General features: G+C 42.0%; 1 protein-coding gene across 3 annotated transcripts in view; it reads left to right on the forward strand.

Annotated features, from left to right (window-relative positions):
* The window catches only part of LOC115151605 (rab GTPase-activating protein 1-like), a 146,543-nt gene that overhangs the window by 26,750 nt on the left and 101,138 nt on the right, over positions 1-18,655 (forward strand). For all 3 annotated transcript variants that reach the window (XM_029695676.1, XM_029695675.1, XM_029695677.1), the window contains exons 10-11: positions 2,044-2,210; positions 6,617-6,725. In XM_029695676.1, the coding sequence (XP_029551536.1) occupies positions 2,044-2,210; positions 6,617-6,725 (276 nt within the window). The remainder of the gene's footprint in view (positions 1-2,043; positions 2,211-6,616; positions 6,726-18,655) is intronic.

The raw sequence follows: 18,655 nt of genomic DNA on the forward strand, positions 1-18,655 counted from the left end.
ACCACTTTGCTCTTAAACTTTCAGACCCCAGGAATAGAAGCTGCTGCCTAGGCATGGTGATCCATAAGAAATACAAACACTCTAGGAATTGTTTTCTACCCTTCCCCAGATATACCTCATCACAATTCTATCTCAGAGATCTACAGACAGTTCCTTGGACTTCATGGTATAGTTTCTGCTCTGACATGCACTGTCAACTGTGGTACCTTACATAGACAGGTGTTTTTCTTTCTAAATTATGTCCAAACAATTGATGGACTCCAATCAAATTTTAGTGACAGCTCAAGGATGATCAAAGGAAATTGGATGAGCCTGAGCTCAATTTGGAGTGTCATAATATTTGTGTGTGTGGGAGAGAGAAAACATCTATTAGTCCGTTTTGAATTCAGGCTGTAACACAACAATGCGAAATAAGTCAAGGGGTGTGAATAGTTTCTGACTGTATATCAAACAAATTAGCAGCGCAAACGAGTTTCTTACTCTGAAGTCAGGAGAGTTTGACTTGAACCTAAATGGCAGCTTGTCAAAGTTACCCGTCTCAGGGGAGTTAGTTAGTCTAAACTGGAAAGCCACAATTCTTCCTCAAAGAAAACAGACCATTTATAATAATGTTTCCACACAGGGAGAAGCTGCTGATGAAACTGTCTGGCAGAACATGCATGTAAACATTGCATATTAATGTGTTACATCAGCATTGGTCGGCGCCGGAGAAGAGCAGCTCCGTTATAAATAATATATATTTTTTACTGTAGTTAATAGTTTTTAAATTCTTTATATGAAGCTGTAGGCATTGGCACACTGCCCACAAAACATGAACATCATTTTTTGAGTTGTACAAAATAGCCTGTAGACACAAGGCTTTGACTCTACACGATCTAGTGAAGAACCATCCCTTTAAACCATGCAGCTTACTTCATGTCAAAACTGGGAGAGACTAGACTTCTAAAAACAACAGCCCTAGCGATCTTAGCTAAACAAATCCTTCTTCTTTGTCTTCGATTCGGCCCACAGGGAAAGTAGTCCTATGGTATCTGAAGCTTGAAGGAATGCCGTTTCCGAAAACATCTTTCTAAACCAACATTTTATCCTTGACTTTATCCTAATTGGAATACATTTGTAGGCCATTCTTTACAAGGCAGTGTTGTGGATGTTTCTTTTGGTTCATTACAATAATAAAACCTTCTCACTGTGAGGTCCCCCCCCCTGTTTTACACCTCAGCGATTGCTATCTATTCTTGTTTAAATATCTTGCAATTGTTTTTCCCACCCCAAAAATGTAATGTTGGAAAATCTGTTACCCCAGATGTCACTTTTTGCTATAGGACAGATTAGATTTACGCAGTTCTTCATCACAATATATCATTTGGAATGCAGTTTCCTTAGATTCTAAATAATTCATAGATATTCAGAGTTTGTTGTTCTTGATTGTAGTAATATGATTTCAATTCTGCATTTATCAATAGTCCATCTTCCTCTGGGAATGGTGAGCGAGGCAGGTGAGGTGAGCGAGGCAGGTGAGGTGAGCGAGGCAGGTGAGGTGCTTTCCGTAGTATGATAGTTAGTGGCTGCTGTGGGATCCAAGATTTCTCTTTGTAAATCATGGTGGTGTACCTAATTTTAAAACAGCAGGTGCTAAATGTTTTCTTCCCTCTAAACACACAATTAAAGCAAGTTAATACCTTTTACACTTTATCCACTTCAATTGTCAACCTGCAATGTCCACTTTAACTAGGGCAGGTCGCCTACATGGTACTTGTTTAAATTCTAGAGCCACTGTTGGCACTACAAACAGAGCTCTCTTTTAACCCCCCCACCTAGTGGTTAGAGCGTTGGACTAGTAACCGAAAGGTTGCAAGATCGAATCCCCGAGCTGACAAGGTACACATCTGTCGTTCTGCCCCTGAACAAGGCAGTTAACCCACTGTTCCTAGGCCGTCATTGAAAATAAGAATTTGTTGTTAACTGACTTGCCTAGTTAAATAAAAATAAATAAAAATGGCCCTCCAGTGTGTGACCTTGACCTTTGTGGCGGTCTCTCTCCAGACAAGCAGGTGTACATGACTGTGGCCGTGGACCTGGTGGTGACTGAGGTGTTGGAGCCGGTGCGCTTCCTGCTGGAGACCCTGGTGCGCGTCTACCCGGCCAACGAGCGCTTCTGGTACTTCAGCCGCAAGGCTTTCAGCGAGACCTTCTACCTCAAACTCAAACAGGTACATGGGCACTTAGTAGGCCTAGATAGCACAACCTCATCAGTCGTATTCATTAGATATCTTTCTCATCAGGATGTTTTTCTGCCAACTTTACCACGCTGCCAACTTTTTGTCGCTTATTCTTTATATCTGAAAGGTATTGCCGGCAACAAAGCCTGTGCTTTTATTTCCGCCAACCGACATAGTCATGATTTGCGGTAATGTATTTAAAAGTCCCACCAACCCCTCAGTATAAACGTTGCCTTTCATTTTGTCGTCTTTGGCACGCATTACATCATCAACATACTGTTGTCCAACATCACACTTTTCTTTTCATTCACAAATCTTCACAGAAATGCTTTTTATATATTATATAAACCTGGACCTGGCTGAACCACTGCAGGATGACTTCACAAAGTAGCTTTTTGGTTGGATGGGATCACACCATTGTGATGCGCTCTCTCTTCTTTCAAATGGCAACATTTATTTTGTCATATTAATCCATCGTTTATTAGCCACCTTAACAGGTGAATATTTATGTTTGGAAGAGAGAGCGCATCACAATGGTGTGATCCCATCCAACCAAAAAGCTACTTTGTGAAGTCATCCTGCAGTGGTTCAGCCAGGTCCAGGTTTTTACATGTTTTGTTGTTGACATGATTGGAAAGAGAAGATTAATGCTTTAGAAATAAAAAAAATAGGACATGGGCTTTGTTTTAAAAGGTAAGTTTTTTTTTTGTCATATGGCAGTGGTTCCGCATGTTTGTGACGCTGAAGTTTTACTGTGATCAGCACAGTAGGCTAAGTGTGTCTCTTGTCTGTTTAATGAACAACATAAGAACTATTGATTTAATTTGCATGGCACAACAATGGGCTACAAAGACCAGTAACGTAATAAAACAAAAAATATGCTTTTCTATTCTTTTGAAAATAAATGTTGTTAGCTTTATAATGTTTCCTAGGACCTACATAAACCTATTCATTTATTCATTTTAGTGATGTAACGATTCACCGGTCCCCGGTTCAAACGTTTATGATACGAGTTCATCGGTCCGCAGGAACCCAAATCGTTCCAAGTGTAGCATGAATCTGTCAGACAATCGATCCAAACGTTACCAAATACCTCTAATCCTTTGACTGAATTTATGCGTCATTGATCTTCAAGTCGGATAACAATTGTGTGCACAGAGCGTAGCTGCTCGCGCCACCTTCAGCATTCAAATGCTTGTAAAATGGCTTTCGTAATGTCAAGTCACAGGCTCTATTAGTTGGGTGACTAGCCATGTCATTTGCTGGGTCATTGTTACCAAATGCACTGTAGAAAATTGTGTTTTACCAGCAGAGTTCTGTAGGCTACCAGAGTGTACCCCACTCGCATCTTTCTGATCGCACATCTAACTGTAGATTGGGGCTTTTCAATTGCCAGGTTCAGCATGAATAGTTAAACAGTCAGTGCATTTGCAAATTTTTATATGAACAGGGTAAAGTTGTAATTTAATAACAAGGACCGCAAACATTTTTTTGCGAGCTGTACTGTACGGTGCATTGGTTGGCGCGGAGGAAGAGCGGCTCCGTTGTGAAGTTAGACGCTCAAAGCCATTCGCTTTTGAGACTGGGGTGAAATCAAAAGCTGTGTTAAATTAATTGGCTATGTCATAGTTAATTTCTAAAGATCCATATTGATGTGTTACTTGCTCAACATTTCTCATCTGCTAAACTGACAAGTTAACAAAAGGCAGAATTGACCCCCCCCCCCCTAATTGTGGTAGATGATCAGTTCATGTTCCCCATCACACACGCGCACACACACGTTTGTTATACATTTTTTGGTCCTCACAAGGAGAGTAAAGCAAGTTAAATTCTGACATTTCACTGGGCCCCACAAGGAAAAAGGCTTTTTTAGAGTTAGGTTTAGGGTTATGGTTAGAATTATGTTTAGGGAAAATACGATTTTGAATGGGAATACATTTTTTGGTGCCCACAAGGATAGTATTTCCATTCAAAATCGTATTTTCCCTAAACCTAATTCTAACCATAACCTAACTCTAACCCTAAACCTAATTCTAACCATGACTCTAAACCTAACCCTTAAGTCTAAAAAAGCCCTTTTCCTTGTGGGGCCCAGTGACATGTCGGAATTTACTCTCCTTCTGAGGACTTCCACTCACACACTCAGGAGTCAGCTCAGACAGATCCAGCTCAGTTCCTGAGTTCCATTGGTGTCAGATTGTAATTTAGAATGGGAAATTAATGTGTTCATGCAAAAAATGTCTGCATCGAACCAAATCGTTTCAAACTAAAAATATTGTTCCTGTATTGTATCTACAGGAGATGCGCATCGAATCATACTTGGAAGGAGAGACGCATATCCCTAATTCTAGCCAACTCATATAATTACCAGAACATATCTGACAACACTTTAAGGAGCCAACTTTTTATTCACCATAACAGGAAAATACAAGGTCATTATTTACAAATGTTTTACAAGTAGGCTATGGCAAACAGCAAACTTACTGTTGGGAATGTGAAGAAATTAAAGCAGTGGAAAGTCTGAATTTAAAAGGAGGAATTTAGAACATGCGGCTGTCAGGTCACCATGACAACGGGTGTAACAACAGGGTCAAATTTGAATGTCTTTAGCTCCTTCCCGGCAAACGCAATGGCTATAATAAAAGACAAATGCCTACAAGAAAGATGAAAAAATTGTTCTGTTTTAAAAGAGCACACCTAATGTTTTAACCAACCTTCTATTATTGTTCTAGTAGTTCTCCCTGTTTTGCCTCGCTGGCTTCCATTTTGTTTCTAGTGAATACGACAAGGGACAATACAAGAGGAGGGCTGTTGTGTGTTCTGCTTACTGGTCCTACGAATTTGGACTCTAAAAGATGAAACGCAATACCATGACTAAAGCTTACCTTGCACAAAGGTGGCGGTATCGGTCGTATTGTTTTCTTCTGGTAGTCCTCCATGTTAAGTGAGAATTAGATGACCCTGCACAGGCACAGGAAACAAAGCCACTTAGAACTATCAAGATATCCCTCTATTATCTAATCGGATGACTACACTGCAACCGAGCCTGTCGGGTACACGCGTATAACCACATCCAATGTACTTGACCCTCATGCCCCTCCTCCGAACTCCTCCAAATGGAAAAATGCATGAGAGCGACAACTCATTAAATTGCCGGCCAAGCACACAAGTGCATCCCCATCCAAGCCAGAGTTGGAAACACAAACTCTTTGCCTGTTTGTTTGAAAGGCAGATATCCTCTCCACTCTGCTTCCGGGGAGCAGGTGAGGCAGCAAACGGAGGCTTTGGGTCCGTCCCAAATGGCAACCTATTCCCTATGTAGTGCACTGCTTAGTGTGTGTTTGGGATGTAGCCTTTGTATCATTGGGAGCCCTAATACAAGGAAGCCTGTCATTATCTGGCTGTAGTAATTAGGACCCTGGCTGATTGCCTCTCTCTCTAGTTATCTAATCAGCAGGCAGGAAAGAATGCCGGCTGCTGTAGTTAGAAGCTAATTAAAAGAGAGCCATTGTAGTGTGTGCACAAGATTCTAATCCCAGCCACTAGCCACGTATATGATTTCATTTGTTCCGCGGACCTCTCATTAATGGCGGAATAACAGTCACTGTTGTCACACTCTCAACATATTTCACACCTGGTTCACAAGGAAATAAAAAGGGTTTGAGGTGTTGGTGGAGGGTCCTTCACTAGGGTATTATTGCAAACATTGCTTATTGTGACATCCTTATCTATACTGTCTTAACCTTAGTAAATGATTATATTCCCGTAATATGTCATGTCACGTATGACTGTCGATAGCGATTAGAAAACTATGGTAATGCATTGCCTATAAATGTCTTGGATGTATAGTCTTCAAATTGGGCCCTTGCACTTAGTGTTAGTTTAAATCCAATTCTCACCATGAGCCCATATGACCCCAGTATCAACAACAGTGATACAAAACCATCAATGTGTGCAATGTGACAAAGCCCAACTTAAGAAGTGACCTGCGTAGGTGAGTGAGCACAGTCTCTCTGTGTTCTGATTGCACATGCTCCCTGTGAACCCTATTGCCAGACAGTCTGGTCAAAAGGCCGCTGGTGGGATCCTTGGCACTATCCGCTGCCGCTCTATTTAATTTCCTCCTGTACGTGTAATTATATTTTCAGCGCGCTCCCCTCGGGCAGTGGCAAAGGTGACGCTAACTTTAGAAGGTGTTTTTTCAGACCGAGGCACTCTGAAACATTTTGAGGATGTCTAAAGAGACTTTCCAACAGCTCTGTTACAAAATCATATTTTTTTTGCATGTAGAATTGACTTGTCAATGCTGTTGCAGTTATCGATGACTCCACTTGCAGTCGCTTGGTAAAATATTATATTAATGTGTTAACAGATTAATCCTGTGTATGTGTGTGTAGGGTGGTGAGCAGGATGGCCAGGGTGATTCCATGTTGGAGGTAGTGAGCCTGCAGAGGGAGACTGAGAGAAACAACTGGGGCCATGTTGAGGAAGAGGAGCCTGAGGAAGGTATGGAGCTCTTTCTGTCTTTCCCCATCTCTCACCAGTCTCTTTCCCTCCCCGTCGGTCTTTCCCTCTCTCTTTCCCTCTATCCAGCCCCCTTTCTCTCACTCCTCTTTCTATTTCTGTCCATCTCTCTCCCGCCTCTTTTGGTCTCCATGCAAGTCTCTGTTCCCCCGAAGACTTAGTAAGAGTGTGTGTTGGGGTGCTAGTGTTGACATGTTGGCTGGCCTTTCCCCAACCTCTCCAAGGTCACCATGAGAACTTACACACCTCCCAGGCAAAACGACATGGCACATTGAATTCCATCCTCCTCATTGACACAGACAACATTTCATGACCAAGTATTTCTTGATTGAAAAATGCACTCCGTCCTCCCATAATTTACAAGAAAAACGACCTATGTCTTGGACCTTACTTAGATGTACAAGGCGAGAGAGGAAAAGAAAACGGATTGCTTTTACACAAACTGCTTTTTGGAGGAGAGCATTTGTTTTATTGATATATTTCAGGCAATCGTTTCTCCTCGCTGGCGGGAACACCTCATCCAGATGATCTGTCCAGATAATTGAACATTATCAACACGTTGGCTCACCCCCCCTCCTCATATTTGGCGGCCATGAATCAACTATGAAGTTTAATTTAGTTTGGGTGTGTGTGAGCTGTCATGAGGGTGAGGCGATGGCCTAGTGGTGTAGTAGTGTTACAAGGTATACCGAAACTCCTGTACTTTTTCAACACTACAACATAAACAGGTTGGTACTAGATTTTGTTTTTCTTTCGGTACTTCTGTCAAATGTGTCTCACGGATCAAGTCTGTATCAGCGCAGCCGATGTCCCACTTATAGCACAAGCGTACCGTGCCTGCTCCTCTTAGCCAACACTGGAAGTCTGCATCATGTTAGCTCCCCATTCATGCTGCATGGACAGGACCAATCAGGCAGGATATAACCCCATCCACTTTGCCAAAGCACAGCCCCCACACCACTAGAAGGATATCAACAGACCACCAACTTACTACTCTGAGACAAGGCTGAGTATAGCCCACGAAGATCTCCTCCACGGCTCGAGCCCGAGGGGGTGCAAAACCGGACAGGAAGGTCACGTCTGACTCAACCCACTCAAGTGACGCACCCTTCTTTGGGACAGCATGGAAGCACTAACTGAAGATCACTAGTAAGCCAGTGACTCAGCCCCTGTAATAGGGTCAGAGGCAAAGAATCCCAGTGGGGAGAGGGGAGCCAGCCAGGCAGAGACGGCAAGGGCGGTTCGTTGCTCCAGTGCCTTGCCGTTCACCTTCGCACCCCTGGGCCAGACTACACTCAATCATAGGACCTACTGAAGAGATGAGTCTTCAATAAAGACTTAAAGGTCGAGACTGAGTCTGTCTCTCACATGGATAGGCAGACCATTCCATAAAAATGGAGCTCTATAGGAGAAAGCCCTGCCTCCAGCTGTTTGCTTTTAAATTCTAGGGACAGTAAGGAGGCCTGCGTCTTGTGACCGTAGCGTACATGTAGGTATGTACGACAGGACCAAATTGGAGAGATGGGTAGGAGCAAGCCCATGTGATGCTTTGTAGGTTAGCAGTAAAACCTTGAAATGACCCCTAGCCTTAATAGGAAGCCAATGTAGAAAGGCTAGCACTGGAGTAATATGATCACATTTTTGGGTTCTAGTCGGGATTCTAGCAGCCATGTTTAGCACTAACTGAAGTTTATTTAGTGCTTTATCCGTGTAGCTGGAGAGTAGAGCATTGCAGTAGTCTAATCAGAAGACCGGAAGGAGAAGGATTTAGCAGGAGGGAGAGATGATAGGATAGAAGGGGAGAGAGAGAGCGAAGATGAAGGCGCATGACCGTCTGGGTAGGGACCGTCTGGGTAGGGGCTGAGTGGTTAGGGTTGGAGGAAAGGGAGACAAAGGAAACAAAGTAGTTATCAGAGACCTGGAGGGGGGTTGCCTTGAGATTAGTAGGCAAACATCCTCTAGTAAAGATGAGGTCAAGCGTATTGCCTGCCTTGTGAGTTGGAGGGGGTTCTCGTGTATTCTTGAATCAAATTGAAAAAAGTGTGACCTGTGTCCAAACATTGGAGTCTGGTCCAGTCATTGAACGTGATGGCCTTTGCCACGTTTGCACGGTTATCATTATGCACACTTGCTGGTCCTCATTCAGGCCCAAGGCGGCTAAAGGAGCCTATGATGTTTACAAGCACAGACCTTTCAGTTGAAACTCATCAATAAAGTGTACTTTCAAACGAATGTAGTGTTCAATTGTTCTGCTAGACCTAAGGGCTGATGTAGTCACGTAATAATCAACGTATGAGCTCTTTCAACTTCTCCATTAATTTTGTTATACTGTGTTGGGATGGTGACTTGGAAAAAATATGTGCGAGATGGAATCTTTTATCTCCTGTCCTGCTTGTTTATCTTCTTGAAGCAGTCTTTGCTGACAGTGTATACACTGCGTGCACAATTATTAGGCAAGTGAGTATTCTGATCTTATCATTGTTTCTATTCACATTTTCGAACTCCAAACCATATAAACTTGAATGCTTATTGGATTTAATAATTTTCAGGTGATATGTATTTGTGTAATGAGGGAGGGTGTGGCGAAAGTGAATAACACCTTATATCAAGGTGTGCATAATTATTAGGCAGCCTCATTACCTCAGGTAAAATGGGCCAAAAAAAGAAATTTAACTGACACTGAAAAGCAAAAAAATGTAAAATGCCTTTCAGACGGATGCGACACTCTTTAAATAGCTAAGCTATTGAGGTGTGACCACCGGACATTCAAACGTTTTGTTGCGAATAGTCAACTGGGGCGCAAAAAACGCATGGGGAAGAAAAGGCGCAAATTAACTGCAGAAGACTTGACAAAAGTTAAACGTCAAACTACCAGGAACCCATTATCCTCCAGTGCCACCGTATTCCAGAACTACAACCTACCTGGAGTGTTCAGAAGTACAAGGTGTCAAGTGCTCAGAGACATGGTCAAGAAGACTGAAACAAGACCACCACTGAATAAGATTCACAAGTTGAAGCGTCAAGATTGGGCAAAGAAATACCTGAAGACAGATTTTTCAAAGGTTTTATGGACAGATGAAATGAAAGTGACTCTTGATGGACCAAATGGATGGGCCCGTGGCTGGATCAGTAATGGACACAGGGCACCACTTTGAGTCAGGTGCCAGCAAGGTGAAGGAGTACTGGTATGGGCTGCTATCATTGAGGATGAGGTAGTTAGACCTTTTCGGGTTGAAGATGGACTGAAACTCAACTCCCAAACCTACTGCCAGTTTCTGGAAGATTCTTTCGTCAAACAGTGGTACAGGAAGAAGTCCTCAGCATTCTAGAAGGACATGATCTTTATGCAGGACAATGCTCCATCACATGTACCCACGTACTCCACTGCTTGGCTAGCCAGCAAGGGCCTCAAAGATGCCTGAATAATGACTTGGCCCCCTTCCTCACCTGACTTAAATCCTATTGAGAACTTGTGGGCCCTTCTCAAACGTGAGATTTACAGTGATGGAAGACAATACACCTTTTTGAACAGCATTTGGGAGGCTGTGGTTGCTGCTTCAGCGAAAATTGATCGTGAACAGATCAAGAAACTGACAGACTCCATGGATGAAAGGCTCATGGCAGTTATTGAAAATAAGGGTGGCTATATTGGTCACTGAATATTTTTGAAAGGCCAAAAATGTTATATAATTGTCATTTTGTGTTACTTATCTGGTACACTTACTCTAAAAATGGAGAATAAACAAGTGAGTTGAGAGAAATTATTTTTGTAATTTAGTTGCCTAATAATTCTGCACACTAATAGTTGCCTAATAATTGTGCACACTTATATATTTCCCTGAGAAAGACAAAACTCACTTTTCCTTTGTTAAACATTCAGGTTTAAGGTTCAATAACATTTTGGATTGACTGAGAGCATCGTGTTTGTTCAACAATAAAATTAATCCCGAGGAATACAATTTGCCTAATAATTGTGCACGTGGTGTAAAGGAGTCATGTTTTTGTAATATTTTAGTTTACTTTTTTTGTTGTTAATAAACTAAAACCTACAGTACCATTCAAAAGTTTGGACACCTACTCAAACCCTGAAATGTATTTTATTTTTACTATATTCTACATTGTATAATAATAGTGAAGACCAGCTATGAAATAACACATATGGAATTATGTAGTAACCAAAAAAGTGTTAATCAAATCAAAATATATTTTTAGGTTGTTCCTACCCTTTGCCTTGATGACAGCTTTGTACACTTAGCATTCTCTCAACCAACTTCATGAAGAATGCATTTCCAGCTGTCTTGAAGGAGTTCCCACATATGCTGAGCACTTGTTAGTTGCTTTTCCTTCACTCTGCGGTCCAACTCATCCAAACCATCTCAATTGGGTTGAGGTCAGGTGATTATGGAGGCCAGGCCATCTGATGCAGCACTCCATCACTCTCCTTTTTGGTCAAATAGGCCTTACACAGCCTGGAGGTGTGTTTTGGGTCATTGTCCTGTTGAAAAACAAATGATAGTCCCACTAAGCGCAAACCAGATGGGATGGCGTATCGCTGCAGAATGTTGTGGTAGCCATGCAGGTTAAGTTGGCCTTGAATTCTAACTAAATCACCAAGTGTCACCAGCAAAACAACCCCACACCATCACACCACCTCCTCCATGCTTCACGGTGGGAAGTGTGATTTGGACTCATCAGAGCAAAGGACAGAGTTCTACCGGTCTAATGTCCATTGCTCGTGTTTCTTGGCCCAAACACTCATCTTCTTCTTGTTGGTGTCAGGGCTCCCGAGTGGCACAGCGGTTTAAGGCACTGCATCTCAGTGATACAGCCTGGTTCGAATCCAGGCTGTATCACATCCGGCTGTGATTGGAAGTCCTATAGGGCGGCACACAATTGGCCCAGCGTCGTCCGGGTTTGTAAATAAGAATTTGTTCTTAACTGACTTGCCTGGTTAAATAAATCACACAGTCTCTTCTGAACAGTAGATGTTGAGATGTGTCTGTTATTGAACTCTGTGAAGCATTTATTTGTGCTTCAATTTAGTTAACCCAGCATAGTTAACTCTGGGTCTTCCTTTCCTGTGGCGGTCCTCATGAGAGCCAGTTTCATCATATCGCTTGATGGTTTTTGCGACTGCACTTGAAGAGTTCTTGAAATGTTCCTGATTGACTGACCTTCATGTCCTAAAGTAATGATGGACTATCGTTTCTCGTTGCTTATTTGAGCTGTTCTTGCCATAATATGGACTTGGTCTTTACCAAATAGAGCGTTCTTCTGTATACCACCCCTAAATTGTCACAACACAACTGTTTGGCTCAAACGCGTTAACTTCTCTGGGATATGTGTCCCACCTCGAGAACAGCCAGTGAAATTGCAGGGCGCCAAATTCAAAACAACAGAAATCTCATAAAAATTCCTCAAACATATAAGTATTATACACCATTTTAAATATACACTTCTTGTTAATCCAGCCACAGTGTCTGATTTCAAAAAGTCTTTACGGTGAAAGCACACCATACGATTATGTTAGGTCAGCGCCTAGTCACAAAAAAACATACAGCCATTTTCCAGCCAAAGAGAGGAGTCACAAAAAGCAGAAATGGAGATAAAATTAATCACTAACCTTTGATGATCTTCATCAGATGGCACTCATAGGACTTCATGTTACACAATACATGTATGTTTTGTTCGATAAAGTTCATATTTATATCCAAAAATCTCAGTTTACATTGGCGCATTATGTTCAGTAATGTTTTGCCTACAAAACATCCGTTGATTTTGCAGAGAGCAACATCAATTTACAGAAATACTCATCATAACCTTTGATGAAAGATACAAGTGTTATGCATAGGATTATAGATAAACTTCTCCTTAATGCAACCGCTGTGTCAGATTTTAAAAAATCTTCACGGCGAAAGCACACCTTGTGAAAATCTGATTACAGCGCTCAGCCACCAAAACAAGCCATACAGATACCCGCCATGTTGTGGAGTCAACAAAAGTCTGAAATAGTGTTATAAATATTCACTTACCTTTGATCTTCATCGGAATGCACTCCCAGGGATCCCAGTTCCACAATAAATGTTAGTTTTGTTCGATAAAGTTCATCTTTATGTCCAAATACCTCCTTTTTTGTTTGCACGTTCAGTTCACTATTCCAAATGCACAAGGCGCAGGCACGAAGTCCAGATGAAAAGTCAAAAAAGTTGCATTACAGTTGTTGAAACATGTCAAACGTTGTATAGAATCAATCTTTAGGCTGTTTTTATCATGTTCCAACCGGACATTTCCTTTGTCTTTAGAAATGAAAGGGAACGCAGCTCACGCTCACGGCCGCACATGTGATTTAGCTCATGGCATTCTGCCAGACCCCTGATTCAAACAGCTCTTATTCTTTCCCCTTTCACAGTAGAAGCCTGAAACAACGTTCTAAAGACTGTTGACATCTTGTGGAAGTGCACAGACACTGTTTATTGGATAGGCAATCACTTGAAAAACTACAAACCTCAGATTTCCAACTTCCTGGTTGGATTTTTTCTCAGGTTTTTGCCTGCCATATGAGTTCTGTTATACTCACAGACATCATTCAAACAGTTTTAGAAACTTCAGAGTGTTTTATATCCAAATCTACTAATTATATTATATGCATATTCTAGCTTTTGGGCCTGAGTAGCAGGCAGTTTACTCTGGGCACCTTATTCATCCAAGCTACTCAATACTGCCCCCAGATCCCAAAGAAGTTTTAAGAAGGAAAGGAACTATTTTAACAAGGCACACCTGTTAATTGAAATGTATTCCAGGTGACTACCTCATGAAGCTGGTTGAGAAAATGCCAAGAGTGTGTAAAGCTGTCATCAGGACAAAGGGTGGCTACTTTGAAGAATCTCAAAAATCAAAATATATTTTATATAACACTTCTTTTGGTTTCTACATGATTCCATATGTGTTATTTCATAGTTTTGATGTCTTCACTATTATTCAACAATGTAGAAAATAGTTAAAATAAAGAAAAACCATTCAATGAGTAGATGTCCAAACTTTTGACTGGTACTGAACATGGACAACAATAGACAACATTTACATACATTTCCACAAACATTAATGACATCTCTCCTCACCAGCACCTAACTGTGCGCTCTGTTGGGACGTTTGTGATTGGCCAGCATGTACATGCCATGCACAGATTGAGAGCCCGCTTCTGATTGGTCAGCATCCTCTGTGCATATAGAAAGTGAATGAACGGAGTGTGGTCATCTCATTGGAGGTATCAAAGAAGTGTCCAAAGAAAGGAGAAAAATCACAGCCTCTTTCGATAAGGACATTGAACATGTCAATATCGCAATTTCGATCTGAATTTGATGAATCGTGCAGCCCTAGTGTGGGTGTGTGTGATAGGGCTGTGACGACGATCATGGAATTTTGGAATAACGGTTATTGGTCAGCCAAATGACCATGTGCAGCGTTATAATCGTTTGAATAGCAGCAACAACAACAAAAATACGCACATTTTCTCCTCCCGCTCCTGGCTGCATGTGCTGAGTGATTTATCGACATTTCAGGGGGTTTTTCACTTATTAAACAACTAATTGACTAACATCGGCTCAATTACTTGAATTCCACTGAGTAAATGTTTTTGGTGACCCCAACGTTTCTATAGAGAAATCAAATAATTCAAGAGAAATCATGTCAAGAACTATGCTGGGCTGAAGGGAGTTGTGGTTTTCATTAAGCAAATATTCAACCTCGTTCAGCGCAAGAATGTGGTAATTAACTACAATCACCACAATCCATTGCGCCTAAGTTTTTTCCCCGGCTCGGACCGAGATGAAGGATACATTTTTATGCCTGCTATGTTAGGTTAGATACACACAGACCGCATAGAATGGATGACTTCGGAATTTTCACAACACAATGTTGAGAGGGAAAGAGACTGTTTGTGAAAGTATGCCTGATCTTTGACGACCTAGTAAAATGATTTTGTCAGACAGCTTTGCAGCTAGCCTAGCGAAATAGGATGACTAAATACAGTAGAGTATGGGGAGCACAGAGAACGTCTATCAGGTACTGCCTGACCAGAGATCAGATGAATGAAAAATAATTGTCATCAAATAGAAACTATTTAATATACACAACTGAAATATTTTATTTCAGTCATTTCCTATTTTTCTATTGATGTCTAGGATACCCAATGTGGACATGACAGATATAATGGAATGTTTTTGCCAATTAATGTTAACAATTTTTGGCTTTGGATGAGGTTGGTGAATGAGGATGAGGCAGGGCTGGAACTGAGACTGCGATGTCCAGAGGCTTTGGATGGGTTCTGGAGGGCTCAGTGCTTTCACTGGAGCGCAATCCAATCTGGTTAAGTCAGGTTGGCTCCTTGGCACCACCAGCCCTCACTGCTGCTGTGGCATAAGAGCACCTGGTTTTCACATCAAATCAAATCAAATTTATTTATATAGCCCTTCGTACATCAGCTGAAATCTCAAAGTGCTGTACAGAAACCCAGCCTAAAACCCCAAACAGCAAGCAATGCATGTGAAAGAAGCACGGTGGCTGGGAAAAACTCCCTAGGAAAAACTCCTGAGAAAGGCCAAAAACCTAGGAAGAAACCTAGAGAGGAACCAGGCTATGAGGGGTGGCCAGTCCTCTTCTGGCTGTGCCGGGTGGATATTATAACAGAACATGGTCAAGATGTTAAAATGTTCGTAAATGACCAGCATGGTCAAATAATAATAATCATAGTAATTGTCGAGGGTGCAACAAGCACGTCCGGTGAACAGGTCAGGGTTCCGTAGCCGCAGGCAGAACAGTTGAAACTGGAGCAGCAGCATGGCCAGGTGGACTGGGGACAGCAAGGAGTCATCATGCCAGGTAGTCCTGTGGCATGGTCCTAGGGCTCAGGTCCTCCGAGAGAAAGAAAGAAAGAGAGAAGAGAGAATTAGAGAGAGCATATTTACATTCACACAGGACACCGGATAAGACAAGAGAATACTCCAGATGTAACAGACTGACCCTAGCCCCCCGACACATAAACTACTGCAGCATAAATACTGGAGGCTGAGACAGGAGGGATCAGAAGACACTGTGGCCCCATCCGATGATACCCCCGGACAGGGCCAAACAGGCAGGATATAACCCCACCCACTTTGCCAAAGCACAGCCCCCACCTCACCCTTTCACTGGCTCTCCCTCCCTGGCTTGACTCAATACCCAACAGCTTTGGAACACCCTGCCTGTCTCCCACCCTGCCTGCCACTGGTTTACTTACTGAAAAGGATTTTACTCATGTTCATTCTGTGTTTTCCCATTTTCACCATCCTATTGAAATGATCTATGTTGAATGAGTAAGGCTTTTAGTTGGGAAAATTGGTTCAAATACATGGGAGTAAGAAACCCAAGGGATTTACATGGGGAAAATGTAGAACACCAAATGCATTCTCCGATGTCTTTCGAGGGATTTAAATACTAATCAAAGGAACACATATAACCTCTTATAGGCACCTTTCTTATAAGCCTGGGACCTCACGATACGATATCACAATACTTAGGTGCCGATGTGAGATATATTGCGATTCTCACGATTCTATACATGTTGCGATTCTATACTGTGATTTTATTGCATTTCAATGTTCCAAACATTGCTCACCATACAGTGCATTCGGAAAGTTTTCAGACCCCTTGTATTTTTCACATTGTTACGTTACAGCCTTATTTAAAAATGGATTTAAAAAATCCTCATCCATCTACACACAATTGCCCGTAATGTTCCATCTTGGTTTCATCAGACCAGATCATCTTGTTTCTAATGGTCCTATAAGAGTCCTTAAGGTGCCTTTTGGCAAACTCCAAGTGGGCTGTCATGTGCCTTTTACTGAGGAGTGGCTTCCGTCTGGCCACTACCATAAAGGCCTGATTTGGTGGAGTGCTGCAGAGATGGGAGAACCTTCCAGAAATACAACCATCTCCACAGAGGAACTCTGGAGCTCTGTCAGAGTGACCATCGGGTTCTTGGTCACCTCCCTGACCAAGGCTCTTCTCCCCCGATTGCTCAGTTTACCCAGGTGGCCAGCTCTAGGAAGAGTCTTGGTGGTTCCAAACTTCTTCCATTTTAAGATTAATGGAGGCCACTCTTCTTGGGGACCTTCCTCAGATCTGTGCCTTGACACAATCCTGTCATGGAGCTCTTCAGACAATTCCTTCGACCTCATGGCTTGGTTTTTGCTCTGACATGCACTGTTAACTGTGGGACCTTATATAGGAAGGTGCGTGCCTTTCCAAATCATGTCCAGTTGAGTTTACCACAGGTGGACTCTAAGTTGTAGAAACAGCTCAAGGATGATCAATGGAAACAGGATGCACCTGAGCTCAATTTCGAGTTTCATAGCAAAGGGTCTGAATACTTATGTAAATAAGGTTTTTCAGTTTTTTTTATTTGTAATAATTATGCAAACATTTCAAATCTGTTTTGGCTTTGTTATTATGGGGTGTTGTGTGTGTGGATTGAGGGGGGGAACGATTTAATCAATTTTAGAAGAAGGCTATAATGTAACAAAATGTGGAAAAAGTCAAGGGGTCTGAAATGTTTTCCGAATGCACTGTATGTCTTCTGCAGAGGGACAAGAGGGATCTTTGAGAGAACTATTTTATATCAGTCATGGAAATCAAAGTCTTGAAGAAAAATGAGCTCTCTTATTTAAAAAGCTGGAGAGCAAGATTTGAAGGAGAACTACTTGAGTTTTGGTACAGTCATCTACTGCAAAAATAGTATTGCGATATTGTCAGAGTGATACGACCATATTTTCTAAGATAATATCCAGATTTTTTTTGTAACTATCGCTTAAAAATATATATTTCTTGCCCTATCAGTACTTTGACAAATTATGCTGTAAGAACCCTATGTACACAAACACCTTTTACCCCAAGAAGGCTTACTCTTGTGGGCAATACACGTTTTAAGATAGAACACATATCTTTGTTTAACTGTAAATATAGGTGACTGGGCCTTTTTGGAATGAGGGCAAAACAATGGAAAAACATCACCATTTGGACTCCAAAGGTGTCCCAAACACGCATTGCAATGATCCAGCACTAAACAGAGGTGGCTTTTCTGGATTCCCACAAGCACAGCTCTTCTAACACGGAACTTTTCCGTGACCACACATGCTGATTCTTACTCGATGGGTTCTTGATAGCAAGAGGGTGGAATGCTCTTTGAACAACGTTTTTTGTTAGCAAGCCTTGTTGACCAGGGAGACTTATTAAGTACAGTAAGTACGTTTACAGTGTATCGTTAGTCGATTACAGCTTGCGTATCTAAACTGAATCCGAATGGTTCTGGTGTAGGCAGCCTAGCGGTTAAGAGCTTTGGGCCAGTAACTGAAGGATCGCTGGTTCGAAGCCCCAAGCCGACTAGGGGAAAAATCTCTCTGTGCTCCCGTAAGTCGCTCTGGAGAAGGGCATCTGCTAAATTACTAAATGTAAAAATTGTGCTACCATTCGACTGTAGAAATAATAGTAGTCCTTTCACACCTGTGTTTTTTTGTCACCTCCTTGGAGGTAGAGAGGCAGTCTCCAAGGCCGGCACTGTTTTCAAAAAGCCTTGCCAGGGAGGAGAAGCCATTCACAGGCATTTCTAAAGGATCAACTGCATTCCAGCTGTCAGTGGAGGCGGCGTGAAAAGAAAGCCATTCAGGGCTTTCTAGCTGGAGGTCAGCTGCCATTGTAGATGGGACTGAATGCTTTCCCACTGTGAGGATGCTGCTGCCTGCCTGCACTTTTCACCCAAGTCGCAAGTGCACATGCCTTTTCTTGTTTTGGTAAATTGTAATGCGCAGCAATGTGACCTGGAATGTCAACATTTTCTCTTGTGTTGTCAGCCCACTGTAATTTATATTTTTGGTGTATAA

Source organism: Salmo trutta, chromosome 17, assembly GCF_901001165.1.
Source record: "Salmo trutta chromosome 17, fSalTru1.1, whole genome shotgun sequence".
NCBI lineage: Eukaryota > Metazoa > Chordata > Actinopteri > Salmoniformes > Salmonidae > Salmo > Salmo trutta.